General features: G+C 44.8%; 1 protein-coding gene across 1 annotated transcript in view; it reads right to left on the bottom strand.

The window, feature by feature from the left end:
* Positions 1–39: 39 nt before the first annotated feature.
* The window catches only part of LOC131185969 (stomatin), a 31,256-nt gene continuing 14,176 nt past the window's right edge, over positions 40–17,119 (bottom strand). Inside the window, exons 2-7 of the mRNA XM_058159083.1 lie at positions 15,123–15,226; positions 12,190–12,262; positions 10,664–10,746; positions 6,226–6,429; positions 4,332–4,466; positions 40–2,242 (exon numbers count right to left, since the gene is read on the bottom strand). Coding sequence (XP_058015066.1) covers positions 2,048–2,242; positions 4,332–4,466; positions 6,226–6,429; positions 10,664–10,746; positions 12,190–12,262; positions 15,123–15,226 — 794 coding nt within the window. The 3' untranslated portion in view covers positions 40–2,047. The remainder of the gene's footprint in view (positions 2,243–4,331; positions 4,467–6,225; positions 6,430–10,663; positions 10,747–12,189; positions 12,263–15,122; positions 15,227–17,119) is intronic.

The raw sequence follows: 17,119 nt of genomic DNA, 5'->3' as shown, positions 1-17,119 counted from the left end.
CTTCAAGATATTTTTGCCAAGGACTTCAGAAAAACAGGGTAGAAGAAAAAAAATTTTTTTTTTATTGGAACATCAGCTGATAAACAAGGACACTTTAGAATTCAGACATGTTTTCACTGATCTTTTTTTTTTTTCCTTTTGCACACGATATTAAGAGCACTTTTGGTAAATGGGCTTAAATAAAAGTTTCTTTGGTGTGTGTGTTTTTTTCTTGGGGCGGGGGTGCTTCCCATTTGGATTCTATCATTGCGAGCGGAATTAAAATTAACCATGAAATTAAAGTGGCCGGCTCCCCACTTGAATTTCGGAGAATCTGAAGGATGGTATATATAATATTTCAACACAGGCTCCTTGGTTCAGACAATTGAAAAGCCTTTTAAGTGCTCATCTGATCAGGCCTCTGATTTCTCTAACCTGTTACCCTGTTCTTAAAACTTAACGCACACAATGCTGAATACAACGATTACAATTTCAACCAGATATCAAATTTACAAAATACACAATGCAAATATACAGGGATTAGGGGGCTTAAAACATCAGCGCGGTACAGTATATTAGCAAAAAGCTGAGATTGAGCACAAAAAACATTGAAAGGAAGCCTATGGGGGTCTTCGTTGGTCTTTAAACTTGCCAAGAATGTGGAAAAATAGAGGCAGTCACCGGGGGGAGGCCCTAAGCTTCCTTTCAGGTAGACACATAACCATGCAGGCAGCTGATCACAGACATCTTAAAATAAATGTTGAGCTTATTAGGAAATAATAAATTTAAGGTCAGCTAAAGATTCCAAGGCACCAGCCTCATTTCTGGCCATGAGATTTATTTTCTTTATGGTTTTATTTTTCCGGTGGGAGGGGAGAAAAAAAAAAATCAAAACCAGGAAATGAAATACGTTCCTCTTTTTAAAGACGGTTTAAAAAGCAACTCTCTGTTTTTATATATTTTTTTTAAATGTACATAGCAAAACCAGATTATTGGGTTACATGGCAAGCAGACATTTGTGTGTAACCTGAACATAACGAGTCGCTAAACAAGCACATTATCTCCATAACTACGATCTGTGTGCGTTGTTACAATCTCTTGACAACAGAGTCCACTATGGAACAGCTGACTTCTCGTATGGAAAGCGGTCTCCCAAGAGAGAAACAAAGAAAATATTTTTGTTTCTAAAAAAAATAATAATTCAAAAAGCTAGACTCTAAACAATTATTTCACTCGTCCTCCAAATATTTAAGAGGTGGGAGGCAATCTCTCTTAAATGCCTTCCATATAGACTTTTTTGCACGAAGGAGGAAAAACAATAAACGTTTAATTTATGGCTTTGAGGATTAGACGGGCCAGACTTACAGAAAGAAGAGAGTTATTTTGTAAATAACTGAAAGAGCTGAATTTATAATTGCAATAAGTGCTGAAAAGAAGATTGGAAGTTACGTCTTGGTAACTTTTTTTCCCCTCCCTTCCTTTTCTGTTTTTCTTTAGTTTTGCCTTTGATTCTTTTCTTCTTTCACTTCCTTGATTATTAGTTTGTATAAAAAGGAAGATTTTGTCTTCCTTTTCGAAAAAGCTTAAGTTAAAAATGATAGATGTACGTATATAAAAGACACCTCTCTTTAAAAGGAGAGATTCCAATAAGGAGAAATTTTCTGACATTGAGAGCAATCAACCCACGGAACAGAAGTTGCCTTCGGAAGTTGTGGGAGCTTCATCCCTGGAAGCTTTCAAGAAGAGACTGGAGTGCCGTCTGTCAGAAATGATGTAGATTAGAATCTCCTGCTGGGGGGTGGGGTTGGATTAGATGACCTACAAGGTCCCTTCCAACTCTGTTAATCTGTATAATTTTTAGAACAGGGGGTGGGTGGGAGGGAAAAGCAAAATGGGACTTCTCTTATTTGTTCAGAGGGACAACACCGAGAATCCAACTGATGCCAAATACTTACGAACTCTACATGGTTTGCAATTTCCCTCCTAGCCCTCGCTGACCTTTGCCGTTTAAACCTAGTTCCCCACCCGAGAGCCCTTCTCTCTTCCACCCGTGTGGCTGCCGCCTTCGCTAGTGTCTCATTCCCATAATCCCTTGCAGCATGTCTATGGGCAAGGGGAAGACGATGGTCGAATTCTTCTCGGCGGCGATGGTGGTGAGAGTCTGCAGGTAGCGGAGCTGGAGGGCGGCGGGAGACTCCGTAATGACGATCGAGGCTTCCTTGAGCGCCCGGGAAGCGTTCATTTCGCCCTCGGCAGCGATGACCTGGAAGGGAAAGGAAAAAAGACCCACGTCCAGTAAAGCTCTAGAACAGGAGTGTCAAACCGGATCCGGTGTTTAGATCTGGTCCGTGTGCGGCCCTCCCGAGCTGTGTTTTCACTGGCAGAGGGTCGCAGGAGGCTGTTGCAGTCGAAAACAGAGCTCGGGAGCCCGTTTTTGCTGGCAGAGCCCTCGGGCCGCCACAGGGGCCCTCGACGTGTGATATCGAGCTGGCCACGCCCACCCTGCCGCTCATCACTGGAGGTTTTTAAGAAGAGATTGGATGGCCATTTGTCTGAAATGGTATAGGGTTTCCTGCCTAAGCAGGGGGATGGATTAGAAGACCTCCAGGGTAGGGTTAGGGTTAGGGTTAGGGACTCTGTTATTCTAGTCTAGTCTAGTCTAGTCTAGTCTAGTCTAGTCTAGTCTAGTCTAGTCTAGTCTACTCCACTCCACTCCACTCCACTCCACTCCACTCCACTCCACTCCACTCTACTCTACTCTACTCTACTCTACTCTACTCTACTTTACTTTAGTCTACCCTACCCTACCCCACCCCATCCTACCCTATCCTATCTTATCCTGTCCTATACCTTAACAAATGGGTGCTTAGGACTTCAACTATCTTCACCAGCAAAAAAATAAAATTGCAGAGGAAAATAAACACATTCAGGTAGCTAACTCCATAGACGGTAAACCCCAAAACCTGGAACGCAGTCACCCACATTCCATGCTTCTTATAAATATAAACCTCTACATCTCGTGAATTTTCCTCTCCGATACTCGGGCTTCCTTCCCCAATTCGCCAAAGTTAATTGTCTATTTGACAAAAGGTGGATTTAACAGTTTAGCAGGTTATGTCACAGAGGAACAATACCGTGTTTCCCCGAAAATAAGACCCCGTCTTATATTTTTTTTGAACCCCCCAAAAAGCGCTTGGCCTTATTTTTGGGCAGGTCTTATTATTTTGGGGCGCATGGAGCAAGACGGGGCTCCTCTTGCCATCTTACCTGATTTCCAGCTCTGTCTCCCTAACCCTAACCTGAGGAAATGACGGGGACCGGCTGCGTATGCGTTTAAATATTTTTGGGGAGGGCTTATATTTGAGGGAGGGCTTATTTTCAGAGGAGGGCTTATTTTGGGGGGAGGTCTTATTTTGAGGGAAACACAGTACTACATATAGGTATGAGTTACATTCAGTTACATTCAGATAGATCGGACCTAGATTTCAAGATTATCCTCCTCGCTAGCATATTTGCTTTTCCTGTGTGACAACTCTGTGAGGCATTTGTCTTCCTCTTTTCTGCGGTGGTGGCGACAACAACCGCACGAAGGGGCTTAACCTTCCGGTTGTTCCTGAGCACCTGCAGAGTGACACACATTTAAGTAAAACCTAAGCCCTGCGTGTTACAACAGAGCAGAAACGCCTTTGATACTCCTAAGCCATGGATCTGATTTAAATGAAGTTCCACTCCTATTAAAATAGCATTTCCAGACCTGTAATCACAACCCTTGCTCAATTATGAATGTGTTTCCCAATCAGGAAACACGTGATTTTTCGGGGGGGGGGGGAAATGTCCTCTGATTCGTCGCCTGAAAATGTGGCAAGCCTAATAAAAAAACATATTTGTAGATTCTCTCTCTCTTTCTCTCTCTCGGGAAAAGAGAAAAAAAACCACAGCATCCTATCCAAGCTCGTGCTGGTAAAAATAATGACACTAACACACTAAATAAATTCAGCGATATTTTTTTTTTAAGCCGATGGACAGAAAGAAGGGTAAAGAAATTGTAAAATTGTGGTACCCGAAAATTCTGAACAAAAGACCCCAGAAATATTTGCTCCAAACTACTCAAAATTTCTGCTACCGGTTCTCCAGAACTGGTCAGAACCTACTGAAACCCACCTCTGCTAGTTAGGTCATGAAATTTTTGCAAGGAAACTTCCAAGCTCAGACAGCACCAAGGATCCTTCATTTCAACCCTGAGTTACAAATATTCCCTTCTATGGAAACTTCAAGTGTGTTTCTTTCCCCCCTCCCCCCCTTCCCCCCCCTCACCAGAGGATCAAATGAAACAAATATACACCATTACCCACCTTTGCCCTGGCTTCTCGAGCGGCTTCGGCTTCAGCCGCCATGGCCCTTTGAAGCTGGACGGGTAACTTCACATCCTTGATTTCCACGCGTTCCACTTTTATGCCCCAGTCGTCCGTGGCATCGTCCAAAGTGGCCTGTTGAGAAGGAAGGAAGGAAGGAAGGAGTTGAAGTCCACACCTCTTAAAGGTTGAGAAACACTGATCTAAAGGTACTTCTAAAGCCCACTGCAACTACATCGCAAAAAAGGCTTTAAGAGTTGTAAACCTAATCTTACGTAGCTTCTTTTCCAGAAACACTACACTACTTACCAGAGCTTATAAAACATTTGCTAGACCAATTCTTGAATACAGCTCACCTGTCTGGAACCCATACCACATTTCAGACATCAATACAATTGAACGTGTCCAGAAATATTTTACAAGAAGAGTTCTCCACTCCTCTGAATACAACAAAATACCTTATGCCACCAGACTTGAAATCCTGGGTTTAGAAAACTTAGAACTCCGCCGACTCCGACAAGACCTGTGCTTAACACATAGAATCATCTATTGCAATGTCTTTCCTGTTAAAGACTACTTCAGCTTCAATTACAACAATACAAGAGCAAACAATAGATTTAAACTTAATGTTAACCGCTTCAATCTTGATTGCAGAAAATATGACTTCTGTAACAGAGTTGTTAATGCTTGGAACACACTACCTGACTCTGTGGTCTCTTCTCAAAATCCCCAAAGCTTTAATCGAAAACTGTCTACTGTTGACCTCACCCCATTCCTAAGAGGTCCGTAAGGGGTGTGCATAAGAGCACAAACGTGCCTACCGTTCCTGTCCTATTGTTTTCTTTCATTATATCCAATTAATATAGTTATTACATGCTTATGCTTATATATATATGCTTATATATTATATAGTTACTTTCATGCTTATGCTTATATATACTGTTGTGACAAAATAAATAAATAAATAAAATAAATAAAATGCAAACAGCAATTGTGATCCTACGTCTCAATAAATAGAGGTCGTCTTTGAATTACCACCCTTAGTTTAGTGATCGTTGAAAGTTACAATAGTACTGGAAAAAGTGATTTATGACCTTTTTCACACTTATTATGCATGACTAAATGTCTATGGCAATAGTGGGATTCAAATCCCGCCCCTACCGGTTCATCCGAGCCAGGGCGAACCGGTAGCAACCCACCACTGGTCTATGGAGATTCTCAGTCATCCGTCAGGTCACGGTTGTCCCAAAGGTGCTTTTTCAAGAGGCCGGTTTTTCTTCGAAGACCTTTCGCTTCTCCTTCCAAGAAGCTTCTTCTGCTCTGACTGAACGGTGGGAATGGATGGATTTATATATTCAATCAGAACCAGAAGAAGCTTCTTGGATGGAGAAGCGAAACGTCTTCAAAGAAAAACCAAGAAAGTCCAGTTGTCTTTTGAAAAAAAAAAAAAGCACCTTATATCCATTGCGACATCCCCGTGGCCACCCGATCAACATTCGGACGCTCGGTCACGCATTCATATTTGTGACGGTTCCACATGATCCCCTTTTTGCGGCCTTCTGACGACCCAAATCAATGGGGAAACTGGATTCCCTTAACAACCATGTTACTCAGTTAATGACGGCAGGGGTTTCCTTAACAACCGTGGCAAGAAAGGCCGTAAAAAGAGAGCAAGCCTCCCTGTCTCGCTTAGCAATGGAAACTTTGGGCTCAATTGAGGTTATAAGTCGAGGACTGCCTATAAATTCCCCCACTCTTGAAAAATATCGATATAGGGGCATTCCCACTTCTTCCAGAAGCCATGTGTTTTTTTTGTGTTTTTTTAAAAAGTGGCTTATATCTTCAGGACAAGTGAATTTTCCGTTCCCTCGACGGACGTCCAATTTTTGCTTACCTGCATGCTGTGAGCAATCTCTTCCCGATCGGAAAGGATCTGAGAAAGGTTCTTGGTCCCCAGCACATTCCTGAGAGTAGTTTGGGCCAGCAGCCGAGTCGCCGAGTCCGCATTGGTGATGTTGGCTACGGCGAGCGTGGCATTCTGCACTCGGTAGTAGACTACTCCATCCACGTTGACCGTCACGGAGTCTTTGGTGAGGATCTTAGTGAGGAAGAGGAGGAGGAGGAGGAGAAGGCCCAGAGAGTCAGCGCACATGTTGACAAACTCTTAGTAAGACTGATGCAGCAGCTTATTTCCAAACAAACAAAGAGAGAGCTGGCTTTGCGGAATCAGCTAATTAGTTAAAGGAGTTCTGGACTGTTTCATAATCCAAACACTTCTTTGCTTCCGGCTTTTCAGCTGGTGGACATCACTTGTCAACGCTTTGGGGGAACCCCTGAACCCTCCCTGACTTCTAGCAAAGAGGATGTCACCTAGTTGGGTAATAAAACATCAGCAGGAAAACAAACGGAGCTCAGGGAGCACAGACAGAGAAACCCAGATAAGCGGGGATTAATACCAGACAAACAATCCAGCAGAGAACAATAGCTTCATCAAGGAAATAGCAAGAGGGGGAAAAACACATACCCATCAACAATGAGATGGGATAAAATGAGAGAAAACCCCACTGTCTTGTAGCACTGATGATGTCACCTAGTTGGTTAAGGAAACATCTATAAGAAAACCACCAAGCTCAGAGAGGACCATGGACCTCACGGCCGTCCTCCTCTCCCTTCTAGCACTGTCACCTAGTTGGGTCATGAAACATCTGCAAGAAAACACCATGAGAGCACCATGGACCCCAGAGTTCAACAAATATTCTCTTTTATCAGGCTTAAATCCAATGGAAATGTAAGTTCTTTCCTTCAACCTGAGGCTATTCAAATATTTGGGGCTGATTTCCCTAACTGTGGGGCGACTTTCGACTGGGCTTGGAAATCACCTCAAGAATTGGAATTGACAGATAAAACTACTTTTATTGAGATCAGCTACAATAACGGAATCATGGAAGTCTGATTGTGCTGAACCTTCTCCCCTTTCTTATACTCCAGTGTGGGTGTCAGCAACCTGTGGCTCCTGAGCCACATACGGCTCTTTGGGCCCTCTGCTGCAGCTCTGTGTCCCATCATTGGATGGCCCCACCCCACCCTTGCCCTCCCCTCCCAGTCACTCTTCACCTGGCCTTGGAAATCAAGAGATACAGAGAAAGGGGGGAAGAGAGAGGGGGGGAGAGAGAGACATAGATACAGAGAGAGAGAGAGGTACAGAGACAGGAGGGAAGAGAGGTGGGGAGAGAGAGAGATACAGAGACAGGAGGGAAGAGAGAGGTGGGGAGATATATATATATATATATATATAGAGAGAGAGAGAGATACATAGAGGGGGGAGAGATAGAGACAGAGAGAGAGAGAGAGAGAGAGAGAAGGGTTATGCGGTTCGCAGTGTTTTTTAACAACTGGTTCTCTGCCCTAATGACTGGCTGGGTAGGCGTGGCTAGGGGGGGTCTCATGTGACTGGTGGAAGTGAGTGACATTGAGTTGGCCATGCCCACCCAGGTTTTGTGGCTCCCGGTGTTTTTTTTTCTGTGGGAAATGGGGTCCAAATGGCTCTTTGAGTGTTCAAGGTTGCAGGTCCTTGGTCCAGTAAATCAGAGAAGTGTCTGCTGAGTCACTTCCAAATGTTATCTTGCTCTTGACCTAATAAATGCTTCATTCCCCTGTTGCCAAGGGAACAGATCCTTCGCCTGTCCACCAACACCGTCTTCCGTACGCCGCCTTCCGGTTAAGAAAAACAGAGGTGTAAAACTCTGAAGTCCTCAATGTGCCTTCTGCCTTCCTAAATTAGGGCTCCTTGGCGCTCTCTGAGCTTGGAGACGTTTCATGGCTCAACTAGGGAACGTCATCAGGGCTAGAAGCGAGTGAGTTTGCCCTCTGTACAAGTGGCGAACGCAAATAAACAGAGAGCAAAACCTGTTGATGTTACCTAGTTGGGTCATGAAACGTCTGCAAGAAAACGAGCAGGCTCAGAGAGCACCAAGGAGCCCACAGCTGCCCTCCTCCTCCTCCTTTTCCTCCCGCCACTTCTTCCTCCTCTTCCATTCCACAATCCCGGTTCCCTTCTAGCACTGATGGCGTTACCTAGTTGGGTCATGAAACATCTGCAAGAAAACAAGCAAGCTCAGAGGGGATCCCAGAATCCTCCCCCTCATCTTCCTCCTCCTCCTCCTCCTCCACATCTCCACAGACCCCACTCCCATCGAGCCCTGATGATATTACCTATCACAAAAGGTCTGAGCGAGCTCAGAGGCCGCCAAGGAGCCCTCATGTCAACCCCGAGCTGCAAATTATGTTCCTTTATTGCTTAGTTCCTCTGAGGTCATTAAAGCAGAGACAACGCCAAACCTTTGATTCAATACCCACAGAAGCAACTTTGTACAGTTTTCTGCACCACCTAAGAAGGTAAAAGGTAAAAGGTAAAGGTTCCCCTTGCACATGCGTGCTGGTCGTTCCTGACTCTAGGGGGCGGTAATCATCTCCGTTTCAAAGCCGAAGAGCCAGCGCCTTCTTCCTCTCCTCCTCCTCCTCCTCTTCCTCCTCCTCCTGCCCCCTCCCCCTCCTCCTCTGTACATTTATAGTATTCTGTCTCCCAAGAATTACCGTGAGAGCATTTTGCGCCCTGAAAGGCAATTTCAAAAACACCCATGAATCAGTGTTTTTTCCCAGTGAGGAAAAGCCAGCACGGATTTAGGGGCCTCGTATTTGTTTTGGTGTCTCTGTACTAAATCAGAAGCTGCATTTCTCTTGGTGCAGGCATGTCACGTCCCGCTTCTGAACAACGGAAGCCCGAACATCCTGTAAATTGCCTTGTTGACATTGCTAAAAATAGAAAGAGTTCTAACGGTTGCTCTAATAACATATACACCAAATTTTAATCGGGGGGGGGGGCACGATCCCAAGAAAGACTAAGCTAAGCACGACCATGGCAGCGTCCATTGGGGTCTGGGAAGATCTTCAATTTATCCATGAGAGAAGCATCATTAAAGGCAGGTGTACCTCTGGGTGGGTGGGGCACCTTCAGTCATGAGGTGTTTGGCTTGGGTCAACGCAGTACCTTGAGGTTGAGAAACCAAAAATTCCTTTATTTAAAACCCTGACTTAGCCTAATGTTCGAACCAGATTACAGGTATGGCGAGAGGAAGAGGAGGAGGAGGAAAGGAAGGAAGGAAGGAGGAGGAGGAGGCAGAAGAAGAAGAAGAAGAGGAGGAGGAAGAGGAGGAGGAGGAAAGGAAGGAAAGAGGAGGAGGAGGAAGAAGAAAAAGAAGAGGAAGAGGAAGAGGAGGAGGAGGAGGAGGAAGAGGAGGAGGAGGAGGAAAGGAAGGAAGGAGGAAGAGGAAGAAGAAGAAGAAGAAGAAGAAAAAGAATAGGAAGAGGAGGAAGAGGAAGAGGAGGAAGAGGAGGAGGAAAGGAAGGAAGGAGGAAGAAGAAGAAAAAGAATAGGAAGAGGAGGAAGAGGAGGAGGAGGAGGAGGAGGAGGAAAGGAAGGAAGGAGGAAGAGGAAGAAGAAGAAGAAGAAGAAAAAGAATAGGAGGAGGACGAGGAGGAGGAAAGGAAGGAAGGAGGAGGAAGAAGAAGAAGAAGAAAAAGAATAGGAAGAGGAGGAAGAGGAGGAGGAGGAGGAAAGGAAGGAAGGAAGGAAGGAGGAGGAGGAAGAAGAATAAGAAGAAAAAGAAGAGGAAGAGGAGGAGGAGGAAAGGAAGGAAGGAGGAAGAGGAGGAGGAGAACTAAGGGCCGCAGTGTGGCTCAGGCTGTAAGACAGCCTGTTATTAAACACAGCTGCTTGCAATTACTGCAGGTTCTAGTCCCACCAGGCCCAAGGTTGACACAGCCTTCCATCCTTTATAAGGTAGGTAAAATGAGGACCCAGATTGTTGGGGGGGGCAATAAGTTGACTTTGTATATAAATATACAAATAGAATGAGACTATTGCCTTATACATTGTAAGCCGCCCTGAGTCTTCGGAGAAGGGCGGGATATAAATGTAAATTAAAAAAAAAACCTTGCCAAATCTTCTCAGAGGCAAACAAATGAGAAAGAGCTCCATAAACTCGGAAACCAGGCACTTAACATGTTCAGTTCACTGTGCAGACAGCCCCAATTTTCTCAGCCACCCAGCAGAACCCGATCAAGAGGAAGCAGCACAGGCGAACCTCTGCAGGAAAACCCCCCTCACCCCCCCACCCCCAATTGTGCAGCTTTGAGTCCAACTGGCAGCAACATTTGCAACAGCCGTGTGGATTGGACTGGAGAATCCAGCAGGAGGTGTGGAGCCGACACTATTTATATACACCCGGTATGCTCGGAGGGAAGCCAAGAGATCAAGGAAAGGGGACACTTACTTCCTGGGGCGGAATATCGAATGAGATGGTCCTCATGTCCACTTTGATGATGTTGTCCGTACAAGGCAAGACAAAAAACAGCCCTGCAAAGCGGAGGTTGGAATATTGAATTCAGGGTCAGTGAGTACATGGAAGATACTTAATCCAGCTTTCCCCCCAAACAGTCCCTTCTGCATTGCTGGCCATTCCAAAAAAAAAACCCATCATCACAAGGGTCAGATTTGAAAAGACTGCCGGTTCAAACTTCACCAGATTCCCATTTTATGGAATACTGAGAGATGGAAAGAGGAGGAGGAGGAGGAGGAGGAGGAGGAGGAGGAGGAGGAGGAGGAGGAGGAGGAGGAGGAGGAGGAGGAGGAGGAGGAGGAATAATAATAATGGAGTGAAGGCTATAACCATACAGAATAACAGACTAACAGAGATGGAAGGGACCTTGGAGGTCTTCTAGTCCAACCCCCTGCTGAAGAAGGAGACCCTATACCATCTCAGAGACATTGTTGTCCAATCTCTGCTTGAAAACCTCCACCTGTGGGTCAGCCCCAGTAAGAAAAGTGCCCATTTCTCCACTAGGCTACCTACTTAGACTTTGAACTTGACAAATACAGAGGAGGATGTGATTGTAAATATTTGCAATTATCCACCCATCTTCCCATTCCTTTGTCCATGGCAAGAGCCAATTGGGACAGGGCTCTTGGATTAGCTGCCAACCAGGAAGATTTAGGGTGCTGCGGAGATCGAAATCTACCCTCCTAAAGCCGTATCCTGATCCGTATCCTGCAACTTGTTTTTAATAGAAGCTCTTTACGAATGGTGTACCTGTGGACACAGTTCAAGAACTCCGTTGGTTCTCATTATATCAATTAATGAGAATAAAGCTAGAAGGGACTTCGGAGATCTTCTAGCCCAACTGCCTGCTCAAGCAGGAGTCCCTATTACATTGCAGACAAGTGGCTTTTCCAGTCTCGTCTTAAAAACCACCAATGACGGAGCACCCACAACTTCTGGTGGCAAGCTGTTCCACTGGTTGATTGTCCTCACTGTCAGGAAGTTTCTGCTTAGTTCGAGGTCGCTTCACTCCTTGATTAGTTTCCATCCATCGCTTCTTCTCTTGCCTTCTGCTGCTTTGGAAAATAAGTTAACCCCTCCCTCCTCTTTGCGGCAGCCCCTCAAATACTGGAAAACTGCTACCATTTATTGTTTATTTAGCACCCATGACTATCACTGTTGTATCTAATGCTTTATGGTGTATGTATTTTTACAATGACTGTGATCATGATCTATCACTATGTTTGTATGTACGCTGAGAGTTTATGCACAGGAGACAAATTCCTTGTGTGTCTAATCAGACTTGGGCAAAAAAGAAATTTTAATTCTAATTTAAAATTAGAATTCTAATCCTAATTATATCACCCCTGGTCCTTCTTGTCTCCAGACTAGACTTCCAAAACTAGCAAGAAACGCACTATGTGGTTTTCCAGCACACATACAACCCCCCCCATCCCCCATGTACCATATTCATAACTCACCTGGCCCCTTTGCACCTCCTTTTAGGATACGACCAAGTCTAAAGATGATGGCGCGCTCATATTCCTTAACAATCTGCAGATGAAAGGAAGCCATGGTTGGTTTTTCCAAGCATTGTGTTAAATAATCCATAATCTATACACCCCAGTCTATTTTCCCCCTCCCCACTCCCAATCTTCACATCTAGCACATGTGGACCAAAATATAGAGAGGAAGATCACACAGGACGGCACAGGAATGCTAAAAAACTCCTTATCACAAAGGTAATTTATTAAGGTGAGGAGAGAGCCAATGTGGTGCTGTAATTAAAGCAATAGGCTAAAAACTAGGAGACGGTGACTTCTAGTCCCACCTTAGACATGAAATCCAGCTGGGTGATTTGGGGCCAATCATCAGGAGATGGTGAATTGTAGTTCCCCCTTAGGCATGAAAGGTGATTGGGTGGCATTGGGCCAATCTCCAGGAGACGGTGAGTTCTAGTCCCGATTTAAGCATGAAAGCCAGCTGGGTGACTTTGGGCCAATCACCAGGAGATGGTGAGTTCTAGTCCTGCCTTAACCATGAAAACCAGCTGGGTGACTTTGGGCCAATCTCCAGGAGACAGTGAGTTCTAGTCCCGATTTAAGCATGAAAGCCAGCTGGGTGACTTTGGGCCAATCTCCAGGAGACAGTGAGTTCTAGTCCCGATTTAAGCATGAAAGCCAGCTGGGTGACTTTGGGCCAATCATCAGGAGATGGTGAGTTCTAGTCCTGCCTTAACCATGAAAACCAGCTGGGTGATATAGGGCCAACCATCAGGAGATGGAGAGTTCTAATTCTATCTTAGGCTTGAAAGCCAGCTGGGCGACTTTGGGCCAATCACCAGGAGATGGTGAGTTCTAGCTCTGCCTTAGCCACGAAAACTAGAAGATGGCGAGTTCTAATTCTGCCTTAGCCATGAAAACCAGCTGGGTGACATAGGGCCAACCATCAGGAGATGGAGAGTTCTAGTTCTATCTTAGGCTTGAAAGCCAGCTGGGTGACTTTGGGCCAATCACCAGGAGATGGTGAGATGGTGAGTTCTAGTCCTGCCTTAACCATGAAAACCAGTTGTAGTTCCCCCTTAGGCGTGAAAGGCAGCCGGGTGACTTTGGTCTAATCATCAGGAGTGGGTGAGTTCTAGTCCTGCCTAATGCATGAAGTCGACTGGGTGACCTTGAACAGTCCCTCTCTCAGCCCTAGGAAGCAGGCTAGGGCCAACCAGTTCTGAAACCTTGCCAAGAAAATTCCAAGGACAGTTGCTAGTGATGTAGACCCCACCCCAAAGTAAGGGTACCAATACATCCCAAAAGTTGAATACTTCGAAATCTATAAGGCTTAAAGGAATTTTCCTATCATATAAGCAAAAGTAAAATAGTACCTTGAGGTTATTGCATTCTGTCGCAATAACCGACAGGAAGATATGAAATCTTGCTAAGTTATTATTCTTTGTGACCTGTGTACCAGCTATTTTCTGTAACATGATGGTGTAAGATACCTTCCATAAATGGACATTATTATTTGCTGACCATTCAAGTTAAATGTCAACTTCTTTTCTTGTTACGTTACTTTCGGTAAGAAAGGTATAAAAGTAAAATCTTGGGTGGGGTTCAGTGTTCAGATTTCTTACCACGTGAGCGGAATCTGTTCCAAGGGCGCAATTAAACCTTGGTTCTCCTCTCATTCTTGGTTATGTCTCCTTATTTAAAGACTTAACTTTTTAACTTTCTGTAACACTAGAAGTCAATCGGGTGGTGGGCTTCTCCTCACCTGTTCTATCTAGTCACAGGGGCACCAAGTAACCTCCACAGATTACTCCGGTGACTAGGTAGGGCAGATGGGCTCCAGGAGGAGCCCAAAAACTTGGAAGATTAACATAACATAACATAACATAACATAACATAACATAACATAACATAACATAACATAACATAACATAACGTAACATCAGAGTTGGAAGGGACCTTGGAGGCCTTCTAGTCCAACCCCCTGCCCAGGCAGGAAACCCTACACCATCTCAGTCAGATGGTTATCCAACATTTTCTTAAAAATTTCCAGTGTTGGAGCATTCACAACTTCTGAAGGCAAGTCGTTCCACTTATTAATTGTTCTAACTGTCAGGAAATTTCTCCTTAGTTCTAAGTTGCTTCTTTCTTTGACCAGTTTCCACCTATTGCTTCTTGTTCTACCCTCAGGTGCTTTGGTGAACAGCCTTACTCCCTCTTCTTTGTGGCAGCCCCTGAGATATTGGAACACAGCTATCATGTCTCCCCTAGCCCTTCGTTTTGTTAAACTAGACATACCCAGTTCCTGCAACCGTTCTTCATATGTTTTATCCTCCAGTCCCCTAATCATCTTTGTTGCTCTTCTCTGCCTTCTTTCTAGAATCTCAACATCTTTTTTACATCGTGGCGACCAAAACTGGATGCAATATTCCAAGTGTGGCCTTACCAAGGCATTTTAAAGTGGCACTAACACTTCACGTGATCTTGATTCTATCCCTCTGCTTATGCAGCCCAGAACTGTGTTGGCTTTTTTAACAGCTGCTGCACACTGCTGGCTCATATCTAAATGGTTATCCACTAGGACTCCAAGATCCCTCTCACAGGTACTACTATTGAGCAAGGTACCACATATACGGTACTGGTGCATTTTGTTTTTTTGGCCTAAATGTAGAACCTTACTTTTTTCACTGTTGAATTTCATTTTGTTAGATAGCGCCCAATGTTCAAGTCTGTCAAGATCTTTCTGTAACTTGAGCCTATCTTCTGGAGTGTTGGCTATTCCTGCCAGCTTGGTGTCATCTGATGAAACCTCTGGTCCTGGTGACCAGTCCAGTTTAGATCCTGCAACATTACCCCGGGACATGTAGTTCAGGAATGTTTTATTTAAAAAAAAAAAAAACTTTTCTTTTTACCTTTATGCACAACCAAATGGAAATCGGAGCGGTGGCAACCACGAGTACGAATGAAAATATAACCAGGATCCAGCCACAAAACCCAAGGCTGCTGGAATTGCCATCTAAAAGTGGGGGGTAAAAAAAGAGATTGTTTCATTTTATGACCTTTCTTGACACCTTTGTGAAGCGAATCACTGCGGTCGTTAAGTGAGTCACGTGGTCGTTGAGAGAATCTGGCTTCCCCGTTGACTTTGCTCATCAGAAGGTCGCAAAAGGGGATCCCGGGAACACTGCGACCATCATAAATATGAACCAGTTGCCAAGCACCTGGATTTTGATCACGTGACCAACGGGAAACTGCAACGGTCCTAGGCAGTGGTGGGATTCAGCCGGTTCGAGCCAGTTCAGGTGAACCGGTAGTTAAATTTCTGGCTGGCCTCGCCCCTCCCCTTCCAGGAGTCCCCAAGCACCCGATTTTGGCTCCCAGGTAAATGCAAGGAGGCCTCCTAGGGTCAAAACAGGCACAGGGGGGTGGCACATCCCCCCCACGGCCCTTTTTTGCTCCTGTCACACCCCCTGGTCACGCCCACCATGGGGAAATGTAAAATTTGTTACTACCGGTTCTGTGGGCATGGCTTGGGGGGTGGGATTGTAATGTGACTGGGTGGGCATGGCCAACTTTTTTTTTTTTTTACTTTTAAAAGCATTTTTTTCTGCAACGTCTTTGGCCAAAGAGGTTGTTTAAAAAAATGCTTTTAAAAAGCTCTGACGATCCCAGCTGAGTTGCCTGATCGTCAGAACCTATTGAAAGCATTTTTTACAACCTCTTCGGACAAAGAGGTTGTAGAAAAAATGCTTTTGAAAGGCTCAACGATCCCAGCTGAGCCGCGCGATCATCAGAGGCTCTTTTTTTTTTTTAACTTTTAAAAGCATCTTTTCGGCTGAAGAAAAAAATGCTTTTAAAAGTTAAAAAAAAAAACCTCTGATGATCGCGCGGCTCAGCTGGGCATGGGCTGGGAGGGGGCAGGGATTTTTGCTACCGGTTCTCTGAACCACCCGCCGCCATCGCTACCGGATTGGGAGATCCGATCCGAACCAGGAGCATTTCACCCCTGCACCCACCCAGCTGGTCATTAGGGGAGAGAACCGGTTGTTAAATTATTTGAATCCCACCATTAGCGACTCGTAGTTTTCAGTGCTCTGAACAGTCACTAAGCAAATGGCAGTAAGTCCAGATTCTTAAAACACTGATGCAGAAATTTAGCAGAATTAACTGTCCGTCCCAAGTAATCGGCAGAGCTTTTCTGCTTGCAAAACTGAACCGTTGAATTTAGCGACGTACGAAATTACATGATCAATTTCTGGTGGTTTACGGGGTGACGTTTTCCCGATGCTAACATTCCTTTCAGCGCTGTTCCTTTCGGGAGCGAAGAACAACCCAAAAGCAACGGCAGCAACCTTGGATCGAGAAAAGAAACGAAGAAAAAGGAAGTCTTGGCAGGAAACTGGAGCCCAGATTTTTGGAGGGAGCAATGTTCTCAAGGAAAGTTCAAGAGTCAGGGCTGTCAAACATTCCTAACTTTGGAATGAATGTGTGGGAAAGAGAAAAAGGAAACAAAGAAAGAAAGAAAGAAAAAAGCCGGAAGGAAAATGTGAATTAACCCCTGGCAGAGGCATTTTCCCATGCTAGTTCATTCTCTCTGGCACCACTCATGAAAAGAGCTTGGCCTCAAACATTTCCAAGAAGCCTACAAAGAAGAGAGAGGGATGGTTATTTGCTCCCAGCCCACATATGAAAAGCCTCGGCTTAATCATGGCTTAATCCTACTTAGTGACTTAGGACAATACAGCCAATATTGCCCAGAAAAGGAATTGGATTCCCCTTTGTTAAGGGTAATCTGGATTCACAACCAAGGTTGTGGAACTGTTGAGCAGAGTAACCTACGCATGAAAACGACTGAGAATGGTTGTATACAATAACAGTCACTTGCAGACAAACTGGGGTTTGATATTCC

This window comes from Ahaetulla prasina, chromosome 16 (genome assembly GCF_028640845.1).
Source record: "Ahaetulla prasina isolate Xishuangbanna chromosome 16, ASM2864084v1, whole genome shotgun sequence".
Classification (NCBI taxonomy): Eukaryota; Metazoa; Chordata; class Lepidosauria; order Squamata; family Colubridae; genus Ahaetulla; species Ahaetulla prasina.
Note: the sequence above shows the minus strand (reverse complement) of the source record. Positions and strands in the feature narration are given on the sequence as shown.